Source organism: Camelus bactrianus, chromosome 32, assembly GCF_048773025.1.
Source record: "Camelus bactrianus isolate YW-2024 breed Bactrian camel chromosome 32, ASM4877302v1, whole genome shotgun sequence".
Lineage (NCBI taxonomy): Eukaryota > Metazoa > Chordata > Mammalia > Artiodactyla > Camelidae > Camelus > Camelus bactrianus.
Window position 1 is genome coordinate 8,083,038 of NC_133570.1, and position 25,289 is coordinate 8,108,326.

General features: G+C 46.7%; 1 protein-coding gene and 2 long non-coding RNA genes across 4 annotated transcripts in view; 2 read left to right on the top strand and 1 right to left on the bottom strand.

Moving 5' to 3' along the window:
- Window positions 1–25,289, top strand: part of ALDH2 (aldehyde dehydrogenase 2 family member) — a 27,564-nt gene continuing 2,275 nt past the window's right edge. Inside the window, exons 1-12 of the mRNA XM_010969634.3 lie at window positions 1–191; window positions 9,776–9,880; window positions 11,035–11,175; window positions 12,284–12,363; window positions 14,637–14,748; window positions 15,244–15,372; window positions 15,768–15,881; window positions 18,276–18,378; window positions 18,664–18,848; window positions 21,773–21,937; window positions 23,160–23,317; window positions 24,628–24,742. Coding sequence (XP_010967936.2) covers window positions 66–191; window positions 9,776–9,880; window positions 11,035–11,175; window positions 12,284–12,363; window positions 14,637–14,748; window positions 15,244–15,372; window positions 15,768–15,881; window positions 18,276–18,378; window positions 18,664–18,848; window positions 21,773–21,937; window positions 23,160–23,317; window positions 24,628–24,742 — 1,533 coding nt within the window. The 5' untranslated portion in view covers window positions 1–65. The remainder of the gene's footprint in view (window positions 192–9,775; window positions 9,881–11,034; window positions 11,176–12,283; window positions 12,364–14,636; window positions 14,749–15,243; window positions 15,373–15,767; window positions 15,882–18,275; window positions 18,379–18,663; window positions 18,849–21,772; window positions 21,938–23,159; window positions 23,318–24,627; window positions 24,743–25,289) is intronic.
- On the top strand, window positions 198–8,907 carry LOC141575814 (uncharacterized). Its single transcript, XR_012503705.1, has 2 exons — window positions 198–1,245; window positions 8,629–8,907. It is a non-coding gene; the product is annotated as an uncharacterized LOC141575814 (long non-coding RNA).
- Window positions 12,326–25,289, bottom strand: part of LOC123612673 (uncharacterized) — a 25,893-nt gene continuing 12,929 nt past the window's right edge. For both annotated transcript variants that reach the window (XR_006719960.2, XR_006719961.2), the window contains exons 3-4: window positions 19,192–19,276; window positions 12,326–12,421 (exon numbers count right to left, since the gene is read on the bottom strand). This is a non-coding gene — a long non-coding RNA (uncharacterized LOC123612673). The remainder of the gene's footprint in view (window positions 12,422–19,191; window positions 19,277–25,289) is intronic.

Sequence of the window (25,289 nt, forward strand, 5' to 3'; positions counted from 1 at the left end):
CCCGAGGCCTGGGACCCAGCACACGCCGTCCGCGCCCCGCCCCGCGCACCAGCTGCACTTTCAGCATGTTGCGCAGCGCCGCGGTCGCGGCCTCCCGCTTCGGACCCCGCCTGGGCCGCCGCCTGCTGTCGGCCGCCACCACCCAGGCCGTGCCGGCCCCCAACCAGCAGCCCGAAGTCATCTACAACCAGGTGAGGCCGCCGGCCCCGTCCCGGCCAGCGCTTCGTTCTCTGCGGGGACGGAGCCCGCCTGCTGGGAAGGCCCGGGGCCCCTTTGGGCCTCAGTTTACCCACTTGGGGCCCGAGTGGTTTGCTGCAGTTGCTCTTTCTGCACACCCTCCCTTCCCTGCCTGTGAGCGGCTTGGCCCTCTCGCCACTTCTGACACCTACGTTCCATTATCTGGCCGTGACTTTGGCCGCTTATTTGACTCCGTTTTCCAAGGCTGACTCTCGGGGTTCCATCCTCCCCTCGATCGTCCTCGGCTTTTGAGCTTCTTAATCGCCCCTATATCTGCACAGAGTCCTCATATCACCCACCCAGGGGACATGTCCATCTAAGACCCTCTTTGCAGGAACCTTTTCTGTCTTCGGAGTTATCTCTTTTATCCCTTGACTCATGCCCTCTTCCAAGGAAGGCCAAAAGGAAAAACAAGAAAAGGAGGGGTCCTTTTCAGCCAAGGTTCACCAATTCGCTAAGGGAGAGGTCAGGCCACTCGGCGTCCAGGCGCTTCCAATGAGGAAATTGGGAAAAGGTGGGGACCTACGCCACTGAGTGCAGTCCCCAAATGGTGACGGCGCCTTCCAAAGAGCTGGCTTTCTTTAATCAAAGTAAGGAATGGCCTTCCAGGATAACACCGATTACTAGTGCCTGATTTCTTGCTCAACTACGACTTAGGAATATTTTCTCTTTTGATCTGTGAGTTTGGGTAAAGTGCTGGAATTCAGAGGGGGAACTGGGCTATGAAAGTGTTCCTTTTGTTTGTGCAACAAGTATAGTTCCTGCCCTTCCATTTCTGTAAAGTGGGGAGGAGGTCAGAGGGCCAGCACAGAGCCTCATAAACCCAGTGGGCACTTACAGGAGTAAAAGCTCCTATTCTCTGTGCACATCCTTTGTACCTGGCACCAATCTAAACGGTTACCTGTGTTGTCATTTCATCCTTAAAACAGCCCCGGGAGGTAGGTACCGTGCCTATCTCCAGTTTACAGATGAAGAGACTGAGTTACAAAGAGGTTTACTGAATCTGAAGTAAGTGGCAAAGTTGGGGTTCACATCTAGGCTCCCAAGAGTAACTGATAACCAGAACTTCCCATGGTACTACTGATGAAACTCTGGGTGGGAATAAAGGGATCACTGCTAACCTGGGATGCTGTAGAGCCGTCCCCTGGCTGACTGGTTTCTATCGGGGACCTGCTCTCTGACCGAGAGCTTGGCTGCAAATCTACACACAGGCCATGAGTGAAGGTACATCTATGTGATTTAACGGATATTAGGGAAAAAAGATAGAATAAAACACACATGCATAACACAAGCCAAAAAGGCAGCGCCTGCTGCTTCCTCGGTAGGCTACTTAACCATGCTTGAAAGACTTGAACATCAAAAAGATGTAGCAGAAATATTCTCAAGGGAAGGGCGGTAGCACTCCACGCCTTTGTAGCCACAGGACCTAATTAAGATTACGCTACTTTGTGCTCACTTGGAGGTGAGGAAACAGGTTTCAAACGTGCACACAGTCCTGGCAGATAGCACATTTAGTTTGGGAATGTAAATTGAGGGAGCAGAGTAGAATCTTTCTGAGGCTACTTTTCTTTATCAGATTTTTTTTTAAGATCATAGAAGTAACCCTTGCTTATTGGGTACAAATGCAGAGAGTACATGAAACTTCCCACCTACCCCTGTGCACTCCTTCCAGGAGCACTGGTAACTGGTAGGTCTGTGGTCTTGCAGACATTTTCTTTGCATTTGTGTGTGTGTGTGTGTGTGTGTGTGTGTGTCTGTAAGAGAGAGAGCCCATGAGTGAGTGTGCATCAGATTTTTTTTTTTTTTAACATAAACGAGATCATAGCACTTACCATTCTGAAGCTCTGTCTCACTGAACAGAGTATCTGGATTATCTTCCTATTCTTAGCTTACTTATTCTTCCTAAGGGCTGCAAAGCAATCCACATGAGCATTACACTGTGCTGGAACTGGTCCCTTTTAAAGCTCCTTGGGGTCGTCTTCAGTGTTGTATTGTTGCAAACCCTGTGGGCAAGAATGCCAAGACTAATCCTAAAATTCTGAGTCTCTTACCAGGGGCTCTAGGTACAAGCCAGATCATATGCCTGGAATTTCCCTGGGGGTTATTGGTCCCTTGATGTTCAATGAACTGGTCTGAAGTCTGGAGCTTCCCCAAAAGGAGTTCTTAAATAGGCTTTGAAGTTGCTCTTGTAGGCCCTGGGTTTTCTCTCCTGAGGGCACCTGGGGAATGCTGTATTTCAAGCTTGTTGGTTCTCTCCTTGGGGTTGGGGGTGGGGCACAGGCAATAGGGCTTCTCCTTCACACCTATATTTCCTAACCCAAAAGAGGCAGAGTTGGGTGGTCTGGCTGACCTTCCTGGGTCCTCTTCCCTCTCCTTGTCCTGTGTGGAGCTGCAGGGTTGGGGGAGATCTTCTTGGCTGGCTTAGGAAGATTTCAGGACGAGTTCCACCTCCCACTCACCTGCAGGGACCTTTATGGCCGGTCTTCATGAATATCAACGTTTCTCATCCTTGGTGGGTTTTAGGGACACACCTCTGTCAAGGAAACTGATTTTCATTTTTCATTCTTTTTTTTTCTTCCCTGACTTGGAGAGTAATTAAGATCTGTAAAAGGCAACTCCAAAGAAAACCCAAGGGACTGTGGTTTCTGCAGAGTAATTTCTCTGGATGAGGCGTGACTAATTCTTTTTTTTATTCTTCAACATCACCAATTTATGTTGATTGATGATAATAACTGTTGACAAAAACAATCAATAAACAATCAGTAATAAGAATAGGAAAGAGTTTTATTTGAGCCAAACTGAGGACTAGTCCGGAAGCCCGCTTCTCAGATTACTCTGAGTTGTTGCTCTGGAGAAGCATGGCTTCCAGCACAGTTTTGTATCTTGTCAGAACAAAGAATGTTAAACAAGTCAGGGTTACATTTCTTCAAGGCTTCAGGAAAAAAAAAAAAAGAACAGACCAGCACGTACATAAGGAGTCAGTATGGCCTTGGCTCCTGGGAAGGGAGTCTTATCATCAAGGGATTAGTAGCATTGGCATCCCAGGAGGAGGGGCATTTAATTTTTATCTCTAACATGGACATACTTTACTTCTGGTCAGTTTGCCCTTTTCTTTAATAATCAAAGCAGATGTATAATACATGTCTGATAGGCCACAAACAGGCTATTTTAGTTAGTATAAAATTCAAGTTAACTCATGTATAAGCCAGAATGACTTCTCTAAACAAGTATAACAAATAACAGGTTCCCTTGCTTGTTCCCTGAGTGGGGGTGAGCTGATCCCTTAAATGGGGTGATGGTGGGGGCGGATCCACCCGTCAGGCCAGAGGGGTGGCCTGGGTGGTTGGCCTATCCCATTGGTGGTGCTGTGTGCAATCTTTTGTAATAGGTTTAGAAGGATGGGCATTAACTCTTCTCTGAATGTTTGGTAGAATTCCCCTGTAAAGCCATCTGGTCCTGTTTTTGTATCTTCCTGTTCATAATTTGCCCCAACTGGGCATGTACACAGTTAATTTTAGTCCCTTATAGTTTCTGTGTATTCTGTTGCTTGAGGAGACATCTGTCCAGGTGCAAGCACTGCAGCAAAGGGTCCCAGGTCCCAGCCTGTCTCACCCCCAGTTCCAATCAACAAAACAGACAGTAATTCCTACCCATGGGAAGCTTGCATCTTGGAAGGTGGAAATAGACAAATAAGTGAAATGTGAGGAAGGCAATCAGTGTATATGGAGAAAAATGAGGCAGGAAAGGGGGGATATGGAGGGTGGGGTGCAGTTACTTAATTCTGTACTTCAGCTGCTGTATCTGCAAAATGGGATAAAAATCCCATCTACATGGTATAGTTGCTGTGAGGATAAAAGAGGGTCAGTCCTTGCACAGCCCTTAACATGTGCCTGGCTGTATCTCTGTATTTACTGAAGCCTTAAATAGGAGATAACAGTGATGCTGTTGAGCTTACAATATAATGATGATATAACTCCATTTTATGTGGGAGCTGTTGTAGTTGTAAGTTGTTTCCTGAAGGGGTGAGCTAGGTTGCCGTAAAGTTGAATGGAAGTTTGGGATGAATTAAATTTGTGTCTCTATTTTTAGTCTCTTGATCACAAAACTCAGAAACTAAAGAGAGAACTGACCAAAAGGGAATTAAGAAAGGATCTCCCTATATAGAATTTTCTGATTCAAACAGTAATACATCCTCAGTCAAAAAGTCAAACGTTACAGAAGTGTGTTTTGAGGTGGAAATACTGGAAATACACATGGGCACATAGAGATGTTTGTTGCCACATGTTAGCAAAAACCAAGAAATAAGCCAGCTTGTGTTCCATGAGGAAATAGATAAACAACATATGTTAACAGTTATAGGAAGGAATAATTCTTTTTGAAAAAAATTACTTATTTACATTAAAAAAAATTTTTTGGGGGGGTAATTAGGTTTACTTATTTGTATTATTTTTAGAGGAGGTGCTGGGGATTGAACCCAGGACCTTGTGTATGCTAAGCATGCGCTCTACCACTTGAGCTATACTGTCCCCCACAGGAAGGAATAATTCTCTGCATGCAGTAGTTAAAGGAATTAGCTGGAGCTGTATAAATAAATGGATCTCAAAAACAATGTTTCAAGGGGAGGAAATGTACACCACTCTGAGAGATGTAAACTAATTAAACCCACTACCAAAGCAAACTTCCCACTGAATGTGGATGGATAAAGCTATATATAAATGGATAAAAATGTTCTGGAAGGAAAATGCTCCTTGGCTTGATGGCTGAGTTACACAGGGAATCTGCATGTGGCTAATGATTCAAAGGGAATTTGACTTAAATGTTTTGTTTCTTTAAAAATTAGTAGCCTGTAAGCTAATATAAAAACAACAACAAAAAAGAAAGTGGCAGTCCTCTGATGCCCCACCCCTGCAGACAATCACTGCTGACGAGCAGTATATACAGAATAGGAATTTGATTTATCTTGTTTTCCTTGGGAGAGTCTTTTGTGTTAGGCAACCAGTGGCCTGGCGTGACTATATGCCAAATGAGTCAAGTGAAATATTCCCCACGCTGATCGCACTGGTTTAATTGCTTGTTTAGGAGTTTTAAGATCCATTGTATAAACAATAGATTCAGGGAAGCCAGGGAATCTGAGGATTTCACTGGCCCCACCTTGGTTACTTCTGCTTCTATTATAAATGAACACGAATGCCATTCAGTATCTCCTGCCTGCCTAGGACGCGCTGGGAACATGCTGAGCCACAGGTGACTGGGTTATAAGAACGTTTGTGGTATTGAGGTCAAACTGAGACCAGATGTGTGTGTTGTGGACACACATGTGTCCCCTGATCCTATAATCATAATTATTGATCACTTATGATCTGTCAGGCCCTCTTTGCCTGATAACTTGTACCTACATTTTCACCTTTCATCCTACTAACAACCTAGGAAGCACATCCTATCTTATAGATTATGAAACCAGAGTTCAAGATTAGTTCTGTCCATCTCTATCACATACGCCCTTAGCCACAGGCTGTGCTGCCTCGTGACCAGGCCCTGTGGTCAAACAAGGATGTAGATTTTTATGAGACAACTGGATTGAATATTTGAAATCAGATGCGAGGAGCCGAGTTTGTGTTCACATTTGTATTCCCAGCACCAAGACTGGAATATAATCACTGCTCAGTAAATATTTATTGAAGACATGAATAGTTGTCCCTTATGAAACTGTGTTTACAATTTTGTTCTCTAGTAGCAAGCCACTGGAATCCAGTAGTTCCACTCCAAAGGGCGTCTTTGCAAAGAATATGGGAGTTAACATGAACAGGTTTGTGGGGACATGCAGGGAGTGATAAAATGGACCAGAAGAATGGATTATAGCGAGATAGAGATTGCCAAACCATAAGCCCATTGGCACATTGACAAATTGAAACGGTGCCTGCCTGGGAAACAGTCCACAGGAGAGTTGTCCCTCCCATCTTGGAAGTGGTGAAAGTCCAGAAGGGGGTGGAAATCCAGGAACTGGGACCAAAGGCCCTGGGGGATGAGGAGGGGAGGGGAGGGGAAGGCTGGCGTCAGGTGCCATAAGTCTCCAGCAAGTCTAGGGGAAGTGGCTGCCCTTGGCTTTAACCCCAAACTAACCCTGAGGTTTCTAGATGATTGTATGGAGAAGTGTGAATGTGTGTGGCATTCCGTGTTTATCTTGAGCATTTCTCCTTAGGACTGTGTGATATGAAAGACAGCATCTGTTTTCTCTTAGATATAAATCGCCCAACTGTTACTGAAAATGCCAGTGCCAGCAGGAGTCACCCCAGGATAGAAAACCACATTTGCTCACTCACTCTTGGGGAAAATGACATACTCCAGGGATGTAAATTTCCTTGGTAACAGATCCCTAATTCTTTCATCCATCAAAGTTTGAAAATAAAATTTTTCTAGAATGTGTCCTGCCTCTGTAAATTGGAGCTATTGGTATTTAACCTTTTTTGGTGACCTCGGGCAGTTTATGACTGTCCATTGCCATGAGGTGGCGGTGGCACCAGAATATCGCTCTGTCCTTGCCTTGGTTAGGACTCCTCCCCAGGGTCCTCCAGTCCTTCTCCCAGCTCTGCTGTCCCTGCCCCGGTTTCTAAGCCACCCTCCCCCACACCAAGTTTCTGTTTGCAGTTCCTAATCCTCAGGGGCCTGGAAAAAAGATATCTGAGGCAGCCAAGGATCATGTTATCCTCCAGTTCAGCAATTCTAATTTTCATATGGTAATCTGCCCCAAGTTTGCAGAGATGCACATCAAAGATGTTTGCTGCAGCAGCCCCGTCAGGAATACAGGCGGATCTCATCTTACTGCACTTCGCAGATACTGCGTTGTTGTTTTTTTTTACAAATTGAAGGTTTGTAGCAACCCTGCATTGAGCAAGCCTGTCAGCTCCATTTTTCTAACAGCACTTGCTTACTTCCTGTCTTTGTATCACATTTTGGTAACTCAGTATTTCAACTCCTCCTGTCAGTTAGAGGGGAGGATGAATTGTTGAAAATTCAACAGTGGAGAGTGACTCAGCAAATCCAGGGCATTGAGAGGCAGATAGGTGCCAGGGAGTGGTCTGGGGCACAGCGTGGGCCCTGCCCAGGGAGGAAGGGGTGAGGACTGGGGAGTTTGACCAGATTGGCCCACTTTGCCACTTCATATCTGATCTTTGCAAAATAACAATGAGAACTTTTTCCGGATGAACTAATTTAGTATGCTGCTGTGCAGGCATCTGGAGTGATGTTGTGATTGTAGTGGTGAGACCCACTGTGTGTAGGGTCCTGGCTTTGGAGCTTTACATTCCTCATTGCATTTAATCCTCACATCAGCCCCCAGATGTATTATTCCCAGGGGCTGATGAAGCATCTGGATATGAGAGGACTGGCCCAAGGTCACAGCTTGTGAAGGGTAGAGTCAGGATTCGCATCCACGTCTGTCTGGCTTAGAGGCTTGTGCTTTTCACAGCACCCATAATAAAAAGTCAAAATCAGACTTGCAATAGGGCAGTAAGTACACCATGAGGATGGAGACTAGGAAACAAGAGTTCTGACCTCCTTGAAGGCAGACGTGGGCTCTGACTGGAGGCTGGAGTTGGGGGAAGAACTGGGCAATAAGCACAGGCCTTGGAGTTCTGATGACCTGGGTTTAAATCTGAGCTCTGCCCTCACTGCTGTGTGATCTTGAGCAAGTAGCTTGACTGTTCTGTGCCTCAGTGTCCCCCACTGTGGAGAGGATGAAGCTCACCTAGGTTTGCTGTGAGGTTTAAATGGGAATAAGCCAGGTGCAGAAAGCTCCTGGTACCAGCGCTGCCACATAATGAGTAGCTAGAAACAGTCATTCACCATTTCCATGACATGCAGGTGGGCAGGACATCCTTCCTCGTGGGACTGGGTGAACCGTCCTGGTCAGCTAGGGGGAAGGGGTTGGAGGGAACAGTACAGGACCAGCCAGGCTCACCCCCCACCCACCAGGGCCTGCCTCCCTCTGGAGCTCCCTGACCTCTGGCTTCTAGTGCTTCAGTGAAGCTGCTGGGTGTGGGACTGTGAGACCTGAGCCTGCACTCGGGGTGACAGTGGGAACAGATGTTCAGAATGGTCACAGAGAGCGTGCCAGACCCTCCTCCTGCTCCTAAGGTCATCAGGAGGCGAGGCCGAGTCTCAGAGAGGGGAGCGCGTGCACAGGGTAGGGCTGAGTCCAGCATGAACTCGGTCCACCTGGCTTCCAGCCTGAACTCTTTCTGCGACACCCTTCTCTCCACTGGAAATGACCTGCTAGCTGCTTCCCCCTGAGCTGAGGGCATCACAGGACCCGCCCTCCTCTCTGACCCCATCTCCTAGCATTTCCTCCCGGTTCGCCAGTAACTCTAGCTGCCTGTTTTTTTTTTTTCTCAGATACACCACTTGTTCCTGCCCCAGAGCCATTGCACTTGCTGTTCCTGCTGCCCGGACTCATCCTTCTTTTCTTCTGGTGGCTGGCTCCTTTTCATCAGTTGGGGCTCAAGTCAAATGCCTGCTCCTCCGAGAAGCCCTCCCTGACCACCCCAGCTAGAGTTCTCTCTCCTCCCTCATTTTAATACTCTCTGGATCCTGTTTTTCCCCTTTGCACTTAAAACTGCAATCTGAGGTTGCCTTGTGTACTTGATTATTTATTTGTGCCCACCAGAACACCAGCTCCACGAGAGAAAGGTTCTTACTGAGTTTAGTTCCCATGGTGTCCTCAGCCCTAGAATGGTGCCGGTGCATCACAGGTGTTCACTAAGTATTTACTGAGTGGATGAAAGAATAACCTAACCGGGTTCTCACAACAACCCTCACAGTAGTGAGGCAGAGGACAGGGGGTTGCTCATTCTTTGCAGCTCCTCCTAAGCAGAGGAGTCGCCTCTCCTTCCTGTGAGTCTGGACTGGGCCTGTGACTCACACTCATCAGTGGAATTTGGTGGCAGAAATGAGGCCATGTGATTTCTGAAGCTAGCTCTTAAGAAGCCTTTCGGCTTCTGCCTGGTGTCTTGGAACACTCTGGGGAAGCCAGCTGTCACGTGGGAGGCCCGACTAGCCTGCGTCTGCCATAATGTCAGGAAGCCCAAGCTGCCAGGTGGTGCCAGACAGATGAGTGAAGAAGCCAGCTCGCACCTGCAGCCCCAGGTGCCCTTGCTCTGCAACCACACGAGCAAGCCTTGCCCACCTGAGCCCAATCACTGGACACAACTTTGAGAGAGAATGATAAGTCACTTTAAGCCAGCAGATTTTGAGGTGACATTACACAGCAATAGATACAGATAACTGATAATGTAGGAACGTACTCTTCATTTTTCAGGTCAAAGAAACCAAGGCATTGGAGGGTCAAGTGACTTACCCACAGCACTTGGCAGACTGGGTGCTCCAGCTCAAACTGTCTCCACGCCTGTGCTTTTAACTTACAGGCCACATCCCTCTGAAGCTAATTCACATTTGTACTTCCTGATTTTTTTTTTTTTAACATCGCTGGTGGTAGTGTCGGGAGGAGCGCTGGTCCTGAGGACTTTCTTCCTTCTCGTTGCAGATCTTCATAAACAATGAGTGGCATGACGCCGTCAGCAAGAAAACCTTCCCCACGGTCAGTCCATCCACCGGGGATGTCATCTGTCATGTAGCTGAAGGGGACAAGGTGAGAATTGGTGACTTAACCTCGGGGCAGGGCTGAGCCGGTTGGAGATGGGCAAGGATGGTTTCATTTTTTAATTTTATATGTTTTTGTATGGCTGAAACCTTACCATGTGTGTATTACTTCCATAACTAAAAAAATGCCAATTAAAATTTTTGAGTAAGTAAAGCCACAGAAACTCTTCCTTGTAGACAAAGGTGCTAGATTGTACCTGGGTTCAAGAAATCATACAGTTGTGGAATTGTAGGCTTGGAATTGAATTTGAGAACATCTAATCCAGTCTCTCCTTTCCAGACCTGGAAGTTGAAGGTCAGAGAAAGGAAGTACACAGCTAGATGGAAATCTTGTTGAGCAGAATTGGGGTCTCCTGAGATCTAGCTCTGGTGTCTGTCTTGTATTTTGTTTTAATTACATATACTCATAGTAATATAAAAACAGTAATATTAATTTTAAAATTTAAAAATTGGACTTACAGTAAAAAATATTTCATTTTTTTAAAATAGAGAAAGCATTAAAAATAATTCAAGAATGTCTCCTGCCCTCTGCTTTAAGACAGTCTTCTATATGTACATTTAAGGTCTTACTCCCTTTCCTAAAAGAAAATGTGACTACTTTTTTGGCTCATAGGGTAGTCTGATGGTAAATGTATTTAGTATTAATGAAAACCATGCTCCCCACCTCCTGAGACACATCTCCCTATATGGAAAATGCTAGCTGTGTTCATTTTATTGCTTCCTCAAGGAGAGGGAAGCTGGTTAAACCTGCCTTTGCTGGAGACTGCCAGTGGTCTTAGAAGGCATGGTTCATTCACTAGGCTTGCTTTGGAAGGAGGAAGGGAAAAACAGCCAGTTCTAAGCACTTACCCCGAGTGCCTCTCCTTGCAAAACTCTTGGGGCAATTTTGAAATGGAAATCCAGGAAAGAAAACTGTCAGGATCCTCACTCCCACTGTGACTCCTGGGAGGGAGAGAAACCCTACCGCTTAATTCTGAAGCTGGTCAAACAGGGCCCTGTGAGGTTGGGAGGGACTGTTTGGGGGCATTTTCCACATGGGCATTGACTGAAGCCCCTGTGGGGTGCATTTGGCAGCGGGGCAGGAGGTATTTGGAGGCAGTTATTGCTGAGAGGGCCTGAGCTGCCTTGGTGGGTGTTTTCCAGGAAGACGTGGACAGGGCAGTGAAGGCTGCCCGGGCTGCATTCCAGCTGGGCTCGCCTTGGCGCCGCATGGATGCGTCCAACAGGGGCCGGCTGCTGAACCGCCTGGCCGATCTGATTGAGCGGGACCGGAGCTACCTGGCAGTGAGTTCTCAGCCCCCTCCCCTCTCATCCCACAAGGTGAATGGGCTCAGAGCATCCCGTGGACAGCCAGGAAAGGGCTGCATTACTGACAAGTAACTGGTTAGAATGGCAGAGGCTGGACACCTTTGGGGTACCCCCCTACACCAACCTGGGGAGCCTCTTAGTGTCTCCTTTGATGCAGTGAGTTTGGCTAAGAAAGGAGGCGATTCAGGGGCTAAGGGGACCATGATGGGGAAGCCTTCCCAGGATAAAGACCCTCAGGGATGGACACCTCTCCCAGACCCCCTTTGTGTGGTGGGCCTTCTCTCTGGCTGCAGGCAGCGGAAGAAACCAGGAGGCAGTACCCTTTCCTCTCCCAATCCATACTGCACACAGCAGCCAGAGTGAACCTTCTAGAAGCCAGATTATACCATGGCACTCTGCTCTTCACCCTTCCATGGCATCCCGTGTCCTGAGGATAAAATCCCCCCTCCACATGGTCTACTAGGCCTTGCCTGGGCTGGCTCCATCTCCCAACTCATGCTGGGCGGTGGCCCTCACACACACAGCTCTGCTCACCAGCTCTCCCTCAGCTTCCTCACTGCCAAGCTTTGGGCCTTTGCACATGCTGTTTCCTCTGCCCAGGGTGCTCTTCCCTTCATCAGCATTTGTACCTCCACCTTTGCCTGGGTCCTCCCACATATCCTTCAGGTTTTAGCCTACAGGGTGCTTCTCACGCTGGAGTTTCTCCGATTGGGTTGGGAACTTTCTAGCACCCTGAACACTTGTGACTAACAGTCGTGTCATTATTTGCTGACTTTCTGCTCTATAAGCTCCATGATCTGTCTCTGTATTCCCAGCACCTAGATCTGGCATGGAGCAAAAGCTCGAAAAACTGTGTTTGTGAAAAGATTGAATGAAGTTGGTACATCCTTCTCGCATCCCCCTTCTCATGCTCCCTGCCATTGAAGAGGGAGGGGCAATGGCCCAGAAAGGCTGGGAAGTCTAGCACAAAGTTAGCCACCAGCCCTTCTCAGTCTGTGCTGAGCCCCAGTGCTGTTCATCTCCCCATTTGCTCTAATTCTTTCCTGCGTCCGCCTGTCTGCATCACCTTGTTCTCTTTTCTCAGGCCTTGGAGACCCTGGACAATGGCAAGCCCTATGTCATCTCCTACCTGGTGGATTTGGACATGGTCCTCAAATGTCTCCGGTACGGGCTCAGGCTTCCTCTTCTTTGTTCTGGCTGTGTCAAAGTGGGGAGCGTGTTGCTGGGGAGGGTAGAAGCAGAATAATGTAGAAGGATCGTAGGAGTTGGAGAAATGTGCTCTAAGTTAGACTCTATCTCATGGGAATAATCCCTCAGTCCCCAAACTGTAATTAGTCATACATACATGTTTTCTCTTCTTTTTTTAAAAAATTTTTTGGGGGAGGTTTGTTTGCAGGGGGAGGTAATTAGGTTTGTTTATTTTTAATGGAGGCACTGGGGATTGAACCCAGGACCTCATGCATGCTAAGCACACGCGCTACCCCTGAGCTATACCCTCCCCCTTTTGTCTTTCTTCTTGAGTCATTTTTGGTAATTTATGTGTTAGTTGGGAATTTGCCCCTTTCATCTAGTGTTTCTGATTTGTTGGCTTCCACTGCACATAGTAGTATAATCCTTTTTATCTCTGTGAGGTCGGTTGTAATGTCTCCGCGTCTGTTTTGATTTTAGTTATTTGTGTGTTCTCCCTAATATTCTTAGTTTGGCTGAAGGTCTGTCAATTTTGTGAATGTTTTCAAAGAACCAGCTTTTGGATTTGTTGATTCTCTTGTTTTTCTGTTTTCCCTTTCATCTATTTCTGCTCTAGTCTTTATTATTTGCTTCCTTTTGTTGGCTTTGGGTTTAGTTTAATCATAAACATTTTAATGACCAAGAAATGTAAGATGAGGAATAAGAGCTTTGTCAGAGCCCCTGGGTCACAGGTAACAGGAACTCACCCAGCCTCACTTGTGCAGCTATGGAGAGTTGGGGTCTTAAATCCAGAAAGACACCGAGTCTCACGGCTGCCCCCCTGCTCCATTCTTCTCTCGATTACCCTGGCCTCTTATGTGGCCCGGCTGCCCACACCCAGGCTTGTTTCTTTCCGTATGCGTGATTCCAGCCAGACTAAGCTCCAGTCCCTCAGCCCTCATGCCAAATTCCTGGAGGAGAGATCCAGATTGGCTGGCCTTGAATCTGTCCAGCTATGGTCCAAGTGTACAGACCGCTGTGCAAATAATGGTTTTTCCCCTATGACCGTGTGGATGGATGTGGAGGGGAAGAAGATAAGTAGGGACTGGACAACAAAACAGTAGTTATCCCCATAACAGGAATTCTCAACCAGGGCAGTCACGTCTCCCCGTGGACAGTCGGTAATGCCTGGAGACCTTTTTGGTTGACACAACTGAGGACAGGTGTATTGGCATCTAGTGCATAGAGGCCAGGGATGCTGCTAAAAATTCTACAATGCAGTGAATTGCCCCTCAGCAAAGGAATGTCCAGCTCCAAATGGCAGCAGTGCCAGGATCAAGAATGCTCTGCAAGGATGCCCCAGAGGGAGCAGCCTGGTGAATCTAAGGCAGAGCCCCAGGCCGTCCTGAGTTTTAGCAGTTTGCCTTTGTGCCGATTAAATACCTGTTTGGAGGCATGGAAATTTGTGTACTATAGACCTGGGAGGAAGGGAGCAGTGTTGCCTTAATTGGTACAAATTGGCAACTCCCTGGCTATTTTTCTCCCCAAGGTCACAAAAGCATGTTCAAACCCAGGTCAACTCCGGTCTCAGGCTAACCTTGACATTCGTTTCACGAACCCGTCTTTTGCCCTACATGTTGCATCTCTCCCCCACCGTTCATTTCCCTGAAAACCATCATGTACTACTAACACACGGCTCTTCCTTTCCCCCTAGCTCTAACTCACTGTGCTTTTCTGCCACTTGTGTCCCTCTGTGTCTGGATAGTAAATTTTACAGGGGTGGGACCCAGTCATTGATTTGTTGCTGGTGACTGTTTACCAAGTCTTAGTACAATACTCTGCACACAGCAAGTACCAGCCGTTACGTGGGTTTGCACTTTCCCACCAGAGCTGACCCATGGTTCTCAGATGCTAACCTAGGGTGCTAGGCGGTACCACAGTCACGGTTTAATAAATCTGAATGTTTATTAAAAACACCGATTCCTGAGCATCAGCCCTGGAGAGCCAGACTGAGTACGTCAGCAGTGGGTGCCTGGAATTTGGTGTTTTTCACAAGTACCCTGGATGACTCTGAGGTGTAGAGGTTAGTTACCTAGAATGGATTACTGTGACCCTAGCAGTTGGTTAATTCTTTCTGGAAATAAGCCAAGAGCAGAGACAACTATCCGAAAGACCCACCTGGACCAGTTTGAATCTTATCTTTCTGCCAGGGTTTACAGGGGTCCCTGACAGTCATTGATTAAGCTTGGATTTTTTTTTTTTAATTTAAGTTACTACGCTGGCTGGGCTGATAAGTACCATGGGAAAACCCTTCCCATTGATGGGGACTACTTCAGCTACACCCGCCACGAACCTGTGGGGGTATGCGGGCAGATTATCCCGGTGAGTGTTAGCCTCATAAAAACAAATGAAGGTTTATTATCAGGAGTGCTGTGAGAGGCAGTGATCTTGGTCAGGCTCATTGCCAAGGTGGGAGGGTCTGTGGATGATGCTGGAAGGTGGCCTGGCCAGTGGTTGAGGACGTGGGCTTTAATAAAGCCAACCGCTGCTGCCCTGTGTGAACTCTGTGACCACGGGAAGTCACTTATCTCCCTGGGACTCGGTTTCCTTATCTGAAAAGTGTAAGTGAACACAGTAGCTGTTTTAGGGAGGTAGGGAGGAGTGCATTCGACAATGTAGCATGGTGCCTGGTACGTAAAAAGCACTGATGAACGTGGGTTGCTAATATTATCATCCACCACCTGCCTCCTCCATCTGTCTTAAACCTACAGTTGAGTTGTGGGGGGAGCACAGGGAGTTCTGCTCTCTGGGCTGGTCCTTTCTGCTGCTGAGGCAGCTCTGGGCTGTGATTTGGGGGGTGGCTGTTCTTGATTGCAGTGGAACTTCCCGCTCTTGATGCAAGCATGGAAGCTGGGCCCAGCCTTGGCGACTGGAAACGTGGTTGTGATGAAGGTGGCTGAACAGACTCCACTCACTGCCCTCTATGTGGCCAGCCTGATCAAGGAGGTGCGTGGCTCGTGTCCATCTTGACCTCTAAATGCCCAAACAGGCCTGCTCTACAGGAGTCCTGAGGAAGGGCCCCAAAGTGGGGGCCGAGCCCCTCTGACCCCCACCTCGTACACTTCGGCCGAAGTGGCCCCCTTTCACCTCTTTTTTGCATTGGGTTTCACTGCAAGACCCCTTTCAAGAATGAAAATCGTTATGGGGGGTGGGCACAGGGAACCCCACACAACAGGTTCCTCACTGTACCACTTACAGTTCCTGAGCAGTACCCAGTAAGACTGCTCAGCTGTGTCGCGGGCAGACTGCCTCGGTTTCTCTGGGAAGGGATGCATATTCCTCTGTCCAGGCCCTTTGGAGCAGGAGGATGACTCCCAGTGTCCCTGGCTGTTTGCCCACAGGCTGGCTTTCCTCCTGGTGTGGTCAACATTGTTCCTGGATTTGGCCCCACAGCCGGGGCCGCCATTGCCTCGCATGAGGATGTGGACAAAGTGGCCTTCACAGGCTCCACTGAGGTAAGGCACCCCAGGACCTCAAGCTCGTGGTGTGTTTGGCTCAGGCAGCCCTGTCCTCAAAGGATGATACGTTCAGAGTTAGCCTCTGGGTACTGTGTCGAGGGTCTGTCACAAGACTGCCTCTGAGTAGCTCAAGTGAGGGGCCCCACGTGCGCCAGCAGTGACCATCAAGGTGGAACTCTTCGTGGATTGGTTGAAACTTCAGGTGCTGGGGGGTGGGGGCAGCATCTCATGTGGGATAAAGAGACCAAGACTGCCTAGACTTCACAAAACGCAGAGCTGACCACCTGCCCAAGGTCAAAACACCTGTGCTGTGTCAGACTTCTTGACTGGCACTGCTCTGGTGATTAAAAAGTGTGGGCTTCACCAGAAAGAGAAAGAAAAATACCATATGAGATCGCTCATATGTGGAATCTTAAAAGAAAAAAAAAAAGAACATAAATACAAAACAGAAACAGGCTCATAGACATGGAATACAAATTTGTGGTTGCCAAGGGGGAGGCGGGTGGGAAGGGATAGACTGGGAGTTCAAAATCTGTAGATACTGACAGGCATACGTAGAATAGATAAAGAAGATTATATGGTATAGCACAGGGAAATATATACAAGATCTTGTGGTAGCTCACAGTGAAAAAAATGTGACAATGAATATATGTATGTTCATGTATAACTGAAAAATTGTGCTCTACACTGGAATTTGACACAACATTGTGAAATGACTATAACTCAATGAAAAAAGTTTTAAAAAAATAACAAAAAAAAAATGCATAGACAAAGATGCTCACTCCATCACGGTTCATAGTAACAAAAATACTGATCATAACTAAAAATGAACAATTACAGGCCTGGGTCAATAGACACACTCATATACTCATCATAGTAGCATATGGTTTAAAAAACTTTTAAAAAGGGTGGGCTTCAGACAGATACGAGTTCAAATCCCAGCCTTGTCATTATGACATGGGGTGATTCACTCAATGTCTTTTGGGGCTCCATCTGTTCTGTTAAAATACGGATGGCACTGTTTATGTAGTAGAGACAGGAGGTGTGGTGCAGTGGGGAAGACCATGCACTTCGGAGTCACTGTTTCAGCAGCACTTACTTAGCTGTGCGACCTTGGGCAAGTCAGCCTCCTGAAGCCTCCATTTCCCCATCTGTAAAATGGGGATAAAAACTGCTCCCACCTCATAGGGTTGGAGTGAGTGAGATAAAGCTTATGATGTGTTCAGCAAAGGTCTAGCCCAGAGTAGGTGCTCAACTAGTGAATGAATGAGTGAATGAGTGCTGCTCTGTTGTCAGGCCCTTGAGAGACAAAGACAAATAAGATGCCTGATGATTCCTTAAACATAATCTCCTTTAGGCAGGGTAGGGTGTAGCTCAGTGGTAGAGTGCGTGCTTAGCATGCACAAGTTCTTGGGTTCGATCCCCAGTACCTCTGTTAAATTTTTAAAAAATAATAATAAATGAAAGAATAAATAAACCTACTTATCTCCTGCCCACAAACAAACAAACAAAACATAATCTCCTTGAAAGCAGGGACAAAATTCCTTCTAAAGAGGTAACTTTTCCATATCCTTGAGTTCTTGGAAGGCTTCATCACATGACTTCAGAGAAGGCACTCTGCATAGCTGAATGAAGGTGATCTTCAAACAGATCCCCCTGAGATAAAGATACTTCCCAACCTGCAGTCTGTATGCAGTAATGGTGGTTCCAGGAGGGCAGGATGATGGCCAAGATGACATGGTCCTTTCTTTGCTTAGTCACTACCTAAATCAGTGCCTCAAGGGGATGTTGAGAATCTTGCCAAGGGGCTTTCCTGACTGAGATGCATGTGTTCATTCAGCACATCGGGTGGCTTTGTGCCAGGGTCTTGGAACATGGAGGTGAGAAGCACCCATCCTTGCCCTGTGTTGAGAGACACCATTTAAAACACTGCGTGAAAGAGGCAGGATAGCAGTTCTGTCTGAGCTGGTGCTGGACGCTGGCCGTCTGAGTGTGAATCCGTATCCCACGTTTGCTCTGTGACTTTGGGGAAGTGACTTGACCACTCTGAGCTGCAGCTCCCACATTTCTAAATCAAAGAAGAGAGTCAGCCCTACCTCTGAGGTTGCTGTGGGGCTGAACGTAATGCACACAAAGCACTCAGCACAGTGCAGATGGTACTCAGTATGCAGAAGCCACCCGGCAGTGACTCTACTCCTGTTGTTACTGTCATTGTCATCCTAGGAGCTCAGAGGGGTGGGGCAGCAATGGTAAGTGAATGGCCAGATTGGGTGGAATCCTCCAGGTCTCTTGTAATCCAACTTCATTTTGTGGGGGCTTCTGTTCTGTGTCTATGAGAGTGTTTGGTTCTTTCCTCCCACCGAGAGCTGGTCTGTTTCTGCTTCCCTACAGGTTGGCCACCTAATCCAGGTTGCTGCAGGGAACAGTAACCTCAAGAGAGTGACCCTGGAGCTAGGAGGAAAGAGCCCTAACATCATCATGTCAGATGCTGACAGTAAGTTTTCGGGGGGAGGTCTGCTATCAGCCTGCCACTAGCTGTCACTGCTGCAGTCCTCCTCCCCTTGGCTGCGTTACCACAGTGGGCTATGACCGCTGCTCTTCCTGTCTGCCACCCGGCCTCCACACTTAGAAGGGAGAGATCGAGCCTGTCTTTCCCGGCACAGGCTCTGGCACCCAGTGGGCATGGACGCGGCTGGTGGTGGTAATGGGTTAAGGGTAGCAGCCGCTGGGGCCAGGCTTCTCCTCCTCCTCTTCTCACGGCCACCTTCTGCCTCCCCAGTGGACTGGGCCGTGGAGCAGGCCCACTTCGCCCTGTTCTTCAACCAGGGCCAGTGCTGTTGTGCGGGCTCCCGGACCTTTGTGCAGGAGGACATTTACACCGAGTTTGTGGAGCGGAGTGTTGCCCGGGCCAGGTCTCGTGTGGTTGGGAACCCCTTTGACAGCCAGACTGAGCAGGGGCCTCAGGTAAGTCCAACAGCTGCATGTAGGTTTTAGTGTCCAGAGCCAGCATGGAGAACAGAAAGGGCCTTGGATTCTGAGTCAGGCAGGCCTGGCTTCAAATCTCAGCTCTGCCAGGCACCAGCTGTGTGCCCCTGGGAAGCCACATGCCCTCTCTGAGCCATTCTCATTCATAATGCCTACTTTCCCTAACTCACAGGGTGGCCTTGAGGTGGAAATTCATAACGGAAAGCCCTTTGTAAATTACATACACATAATAAACACTAGGAGTGTCTGTGTGAAGGGAACGCATGTTTCCTAGACCTTGGCCTTCCATAAAAATTCATCTGCCAGAAAGACACATGCATACCTGTTAATCCGTTTCCTCTGGGAAGGGGCGGAGGGCCATGGTATGGGTAGCAGAGGGACTTCATTTCACTTGATACTCTTCTGAACTGTTTGGTTTAAAATTAAAAAAAATTTTTTTTTACCATGAGCATCTATTCATTTTAATCAGTAAAAATACAGTCAATAATAATTACAAAAGAAAGAAACACAGTGCCTCTCCCCACCATTTCCTCTCATATCCTGGTCCTTTTTGCAGCACTGTCCTTAGACCCCGCCTGTCCTAGGCTCACTCTCCACAGGGCCCTGCACTGGCCTCCTCCAGCCACCCCCTCCCAGAGTCCACAGGATCCTGGATGCTCCCAGCTCCCACAAGTCCCTTGCACACAGCCCTGAGCCCACTTCTGGGGCCCACTGCGGCCTCTCTGTGGGTTCTGTTATCCTGAGGGTGTCTGCCCTGCTGGTGTGCACTCTTCAGGCTCCAGGGACTGGCCAAGGCAGCAGCCTTTTTTTTTTTTTTTTTTTTAATAGACTATTTTTCAGAAAAATGAGCAGAAAGTATAGAGTTCCCATGTATCCCCTACCCTCCCTACCTGCTGGTTTCTCCTGTTACTAACATCTTGCATTGGTGTGATACATTTGTTATAATTTGATGAGCAAATATTGATATATTATTATTAACTAAAGGCCACAGTTTGCATTAGGGTTCACTCTTGGTGGTGTACCTTCTGTGGGTTTTGACAAGTGAATCGAGGCATGTATCCACCATCACGGTGTCACACAAAATAGTCTCAGTGCCCTAAAAATCCCGTTTGCCACCATTTTGTCCCTCCCTCCCTGCCCTTAAGCCCTACAACCACTGACCTTTTTACTGTCTCTTTGGTTTTGTTTATTCCAGAATGTCATATAGTTGGAATTACATAGTCTGTAGCCTTTTCAGATTAGGCTTTTTTTTCCTTCTTCTTCGGATTGCCTTCTTTTACTTAACAACGTGCATTTCAGATTCCTCCATGTCTTTTCATGACTTGGTAGTTCACTCCTTTTTATGGCTGAATAATATGCCTTTGAATGGATGGACCACATTTTCTTTATCCATTCATCTGCTGGTAGACCCTTGGATTGTTTCCACTTTCTGCCTATTGTGAATAGCGCTGCTATGAATCCCAACATCTCTTTTTCTCTCTTGTTTTCCTTTGTGGTTTGTGACTGCTTAATTATTAAAGTAATACAAATGTGTATAAAAATTTAATAAAAAAAGAGTTTAAAATAAAAAATAAGACTGTCTTGGTCCCCTCCATGTCCATTCCCCATAGGTAACCACACACATATAGGCATCATAGAGTTGCATTTTGGTACGTTCGTTTTAACAAAAATAGGATTATATCACATATATCGTTCTACAAGCGTTCCCCTCTCTTTACACAGTATCTTAGGCTATCTTTCTGGGTCAGCTAGTTTACAGGTCTGTTATTAATGATGACAGAATATATGGATGTACCGCTGGTTATATGAACCAGTCCCTCTATGGATGTGTACTTAGAATTGTTTTTGTTCTTTGCTTTTACAAGATGTGACCAGCCCTGTTCAGGTCCCTTTGTCCCATGTAGAATAAACTCCTAGAAGTTAAATAGCTGGTGGGTCAAAGGATATGAACATCTAATTTTTTTTTTTTTAAATTTCTAGTGTATAGCATCATGTCCCGGTCATGCATATATATACATATATTTGTTTTCATATTCTTTTTCATTAAAGGTTATTATAAGATATTAAGCATAGTTCCCTGTGCTATACAGAAGAAACTTTGAAAAAAATTTTTTTTAATTAAAGTACTGTCATTTACAGTGTGTCAATTTCTCATGTACAGCACAATGTCCCAGTCATGCACATACATACATATATTTGTTTTTATATTTTTTCGTTAAAGGTTATTATAAGATACTGAACATAGTTCCCTGTATTATACTGAAGAAACTTTTTTTAAAATCTGTTTTTATATATAGTGGCTAAGATTTGTAAATCTCAAACTCCCACATTTATCCCTTCCCACCCCCCTTCCCTGGTAACCATAAGATTGTTTACTATGTCTGTGAGTCTGTTTCTGTTTTGTAGATGAGTTCATAGTGTCCTTTTTCTTTTCTTTTTTTTTTTTTAGATTCCTCATATGAGTGATATCATATGGTATTTTTCTTTCTCTTTCTGGCTGTACATCTAATTTTTTGACCAATATTAATAAGCCACTTTCCCAAAGAGCTGTACCAGCTTACAGTCTTTTTTTTTTAATTGAGATATAACTGACATGTTGTATTAGTTCTTCTAATAGAGTATGAATATTACAAAGTGTGTGTCATACCCTAGCCATCAATGCATTTTCTTACTACTTAACATTTTTATTAATCTCATTATTGAAAAATAAAAACAATGGGCTTGACACTCATTTCTTTGAGGGCTAATGAGGTTGGTGGAACCTTTCTTTAAATGTTTTTGGCCTTGCTTATTCATGATCTGTCCCATTTCCCAGCTGTCACCTTGCCCGTGTGGTTCTAAGCCTACAGCTAGGAGAGGTCTGGCTCTAGCATCTTTGTAACTCTGGGCTCCTTCTCCCTCAGGTGGATGAAACCCAGTTTAAGAAGGTCCTTGGCTATATCAAATCTGGGAAGGAGGAGGGGGCAAAGCTGCTGTGTGGTGGAGGGGCGGCTGCTGACCGTGGCTACTTCATCCAGCCCACCGTGTTTGGAGACGTGCAAGATGGCATGACCATTGCAAAAGAGGAGGTTAGCATGGGTCCAGAGCTCGGGGGAATGTTCTTAGGAGGACAAGTGGATAGTTCACTCCAGCATCTTGAGACTGTGACGCATGAGCAGGCCTCGGGCCAAATCCTGGCTCTATGCCTAGGACAGATTATTTAAAATTCACTTCTGATCTTGGCCCTCTCCTTTTCAGCCTCTCATGGCTGCCCACGGTTGGGGAGAACATCTGAATTCTCTGGCACAGCCCACAGGCCCTGTGTGTTCTGGTCCCTGCGAGCTGTGAGTCAAGGAATGACTCTGCCTGGCCCTTCTCGTGGCCTTCATGTAAGCAGGACACTGGACTAGATCAAAGGGTTGACTTTATGTGGCGAGAATCCCTTGACCTTCTTCCCCATAGCACTCATGAACACAGGGCAGCAGCTCCATCTCATTCATTCGTTCATTTCGCAAATAATGTTTGAATGCCTAGAGCCACACACTCTACGGGCACTGGAGAGCCAAGGGGGACCCGACGTGTGCACTCGGCCCCGGTGGAGTTCAGACCTGCTCTACTTCCCCAGCTGGGTTAAGCTCTTTAGCGGCCCTGTGAAGGGAAAAGACTACAGTGCCCCCACTTTCGTGGATAATTCAAAGTAAAGTAATATTAAAACGCAGAATCAGGGTAAAGAAGTACAACACTTGATTCCAGTCACTTACAGTCTGTTCCCCGGGACTCTTCCCTGACAGGGCTGGGAGCAGCCGCACCCCAACAGCACAGGCACACCTAGCTCTCATGTTTTGGTTTCTGAACCCCATTGCCCACTAAAAGGACCCAGGATTCCTTGTAGAGCTGGCTCAGAAATAGGGCAAGGATAGTGTAAGATAAACCTGGAACATCCTGAGATCAGAGACCCTACTTTGTTCATAGTTTCTTCAGTGTCTAGTGTGTGCCTTGCTGAATGACTGACTTACAGTCTTTTAAGCTAAATCTACATGTAACCTGTCAGTGCAGGCTTCTACCTTTCAGGACTGTTTAGAAATAAGATAAGGTATGTAAGGCCCGTGGCACATAGACCGTCACTAGCTCCCGTTAGCTTCCTCCCCTTTGTGTTCCAGTGAGTGCGGGAGCTGTTGTCTCCCCTGGAACTGTTAGCGTGTGTCTAGGGGCTTATCACCACATCTGGAATCATCTGGTCGGCTCTGTGAAAGCTAGATAATAGGTGGTTCTGTGTCTGCCACGTCCACTCACTGTGCTTCCTCACCCCAGATCTTCGGGCCAGTGATGCAGATCCTGAAGTTCAAGACCATAGAGGAAGTTGTTGGGAGAGCTAACAATTCCAAGTATGGGCTGGCCGCAGCTGTCTTCACAAAGGACTTGGACAAGGCCAATTATTTGTCCCAAGCCCTCCAGGCTGGCACTGTGTGGTAAGTGCCTCCCAGCAGCTCCTTACAACCCAGGCTGAGATCCCCAAGCCAGGGCCTTCTAGAGTCCAGTGCTCACATCCCAGACTTGGGGTGCTGGGCTCGGTTCCTCCTGAGTCAGGGTTTGGTGTAGCAGATAGAGATTCCCCACCCTTCTCCTCCAGGAGATTAAACTTCCCTCCAGCACATATGCCCATGCAGCTGTTCTTGGGCAAGCAGATGGATGCCTGGGGCTCCTTACCAAGCTACAGCAAGGGCAGGAGACCAGAGCCGAGGGCCCACACCTGTGTAACACTTATCCTAAATGCTTAGCACTTACTTCACACCCATTAGGATGGCTATAATTTGTAAAACAGAAAATACCAAATGTTGACTGGGATGTGGAGAAATTGGAACCCTCACATGTTGGGGTGGGGGGATGTAAAATGTTACAGCCACTATAGAAAAGTCTGGCAGTTCCTCAGTAAGGTAAACGTAGACTCACCACAGGACTCAGAAATTCCACTCCTAGGTATATACCTGAGAGAAATAAAAATATACATCTACACACAAAAAAAGTGTACCTGAATACTCACAGATTATTCACAATTGTCAAAAGGTGGAAATAGCTTAAATGTCTATAAACCGATACAGAAAATGTGGCTTATCTGTGCAATGGAATATTCAGCCATAAAAAGGAATGAAGTACTGATACCTGCTAGAACATGGATGACCCTTGAAAAACATAATACAAAGTGAAAGAAGCCAGACACAGAAGGCCACATATTATATGATTCTGTTTATATGAAATGTCCAGAATAGGCAAATCCATGGAGTCAGAAAGTAGAGGGGCTGCCAGAGGCCGGAGAAGCGGGGGAATGGGGAGTAACTGCTTACTGGGTATAGGATTTCTTTTTGGCATGATAGAAATGTTCTGGAATTATATAGAGGTGATGGTTGCACAACACTGTGAATATGCTATAAAGTGCTGAATTATACACCTTTAAAGAGGTGAGTTTTAAATTCAGTTAAAATTTAATAATTAAAATAATTTCAAAAACGCTTAGCAGAAAGTAGCAGAGATGACTCATTAATATGGGAAGCTAGCACATGATGCACCCTGTTATTTGCCGTCCACCTGTGACACACCAGGCAGGACGCGATGACTTACGGCTTTATTTCACGCAGCTTGCTTTCTACTCCTGTGTGACTGGGATTACTAGGGTTCTGCCCATCCATTTTCCTCAACAGAATTTTACAGCAGTACCGGAGGCCCGAGGGGTATGATGCTTATTCCCCAGTCATTACTTCTGAAATCTCATCTCAAATTGTAGGGTCAACTGCTATGATGTGTTTGGGGCCCAGTCCCCGTTTGGTGGCTACAAGCTGTCTGGGAATGGCCGGGAGCTGGGAGAGTATGGGCTGCAGGCGTACACTGAAGTGAAAACCGTGAGTATGGGCGCCTCCCAGCCCTCTCCTCTGTGCCGGAGCCCATCAGTGTTTATTGCGAGTTTCTTGTTTTAAGCCATGGAAGCTACAGAAGAGGGTTAAGAGCCAGTCTCTGTCTCTTGAGGAATAACTAGGGACTTGACCACCACTCTGCCTACACGACCCTTAGCTGGGCTTTGTTATACACCAAGTTCCATAAAACCTAAGAGGAAGGAAAAATCCTAGTGTACTGAAGCAGTAAGGAAATTCTCCTAATAAGAATCAAGCTATGAAAAAAAAAAAAGAATCAAGCTATGGGCAGGGAGGGTAGAGCTCAGTGGTAGAGTGTGTGCTTAGAGTGCATGAAGTCTGGGGTTCAATCCTCAGTACCCTCCGTTAAAAAAAAAAACCAAACAACAAAAAACCCTAATTACCTCCCATCCAAAAAACAAAACAAAGAATCAAGCTATGAGCCATCAGATATCAAGGGCCATAAAAATACCTATGTCCTTTGCTTTTACAATTTGAGAAGGAGGAATATAGCCTGAAGAATTAATCAGAAATACCA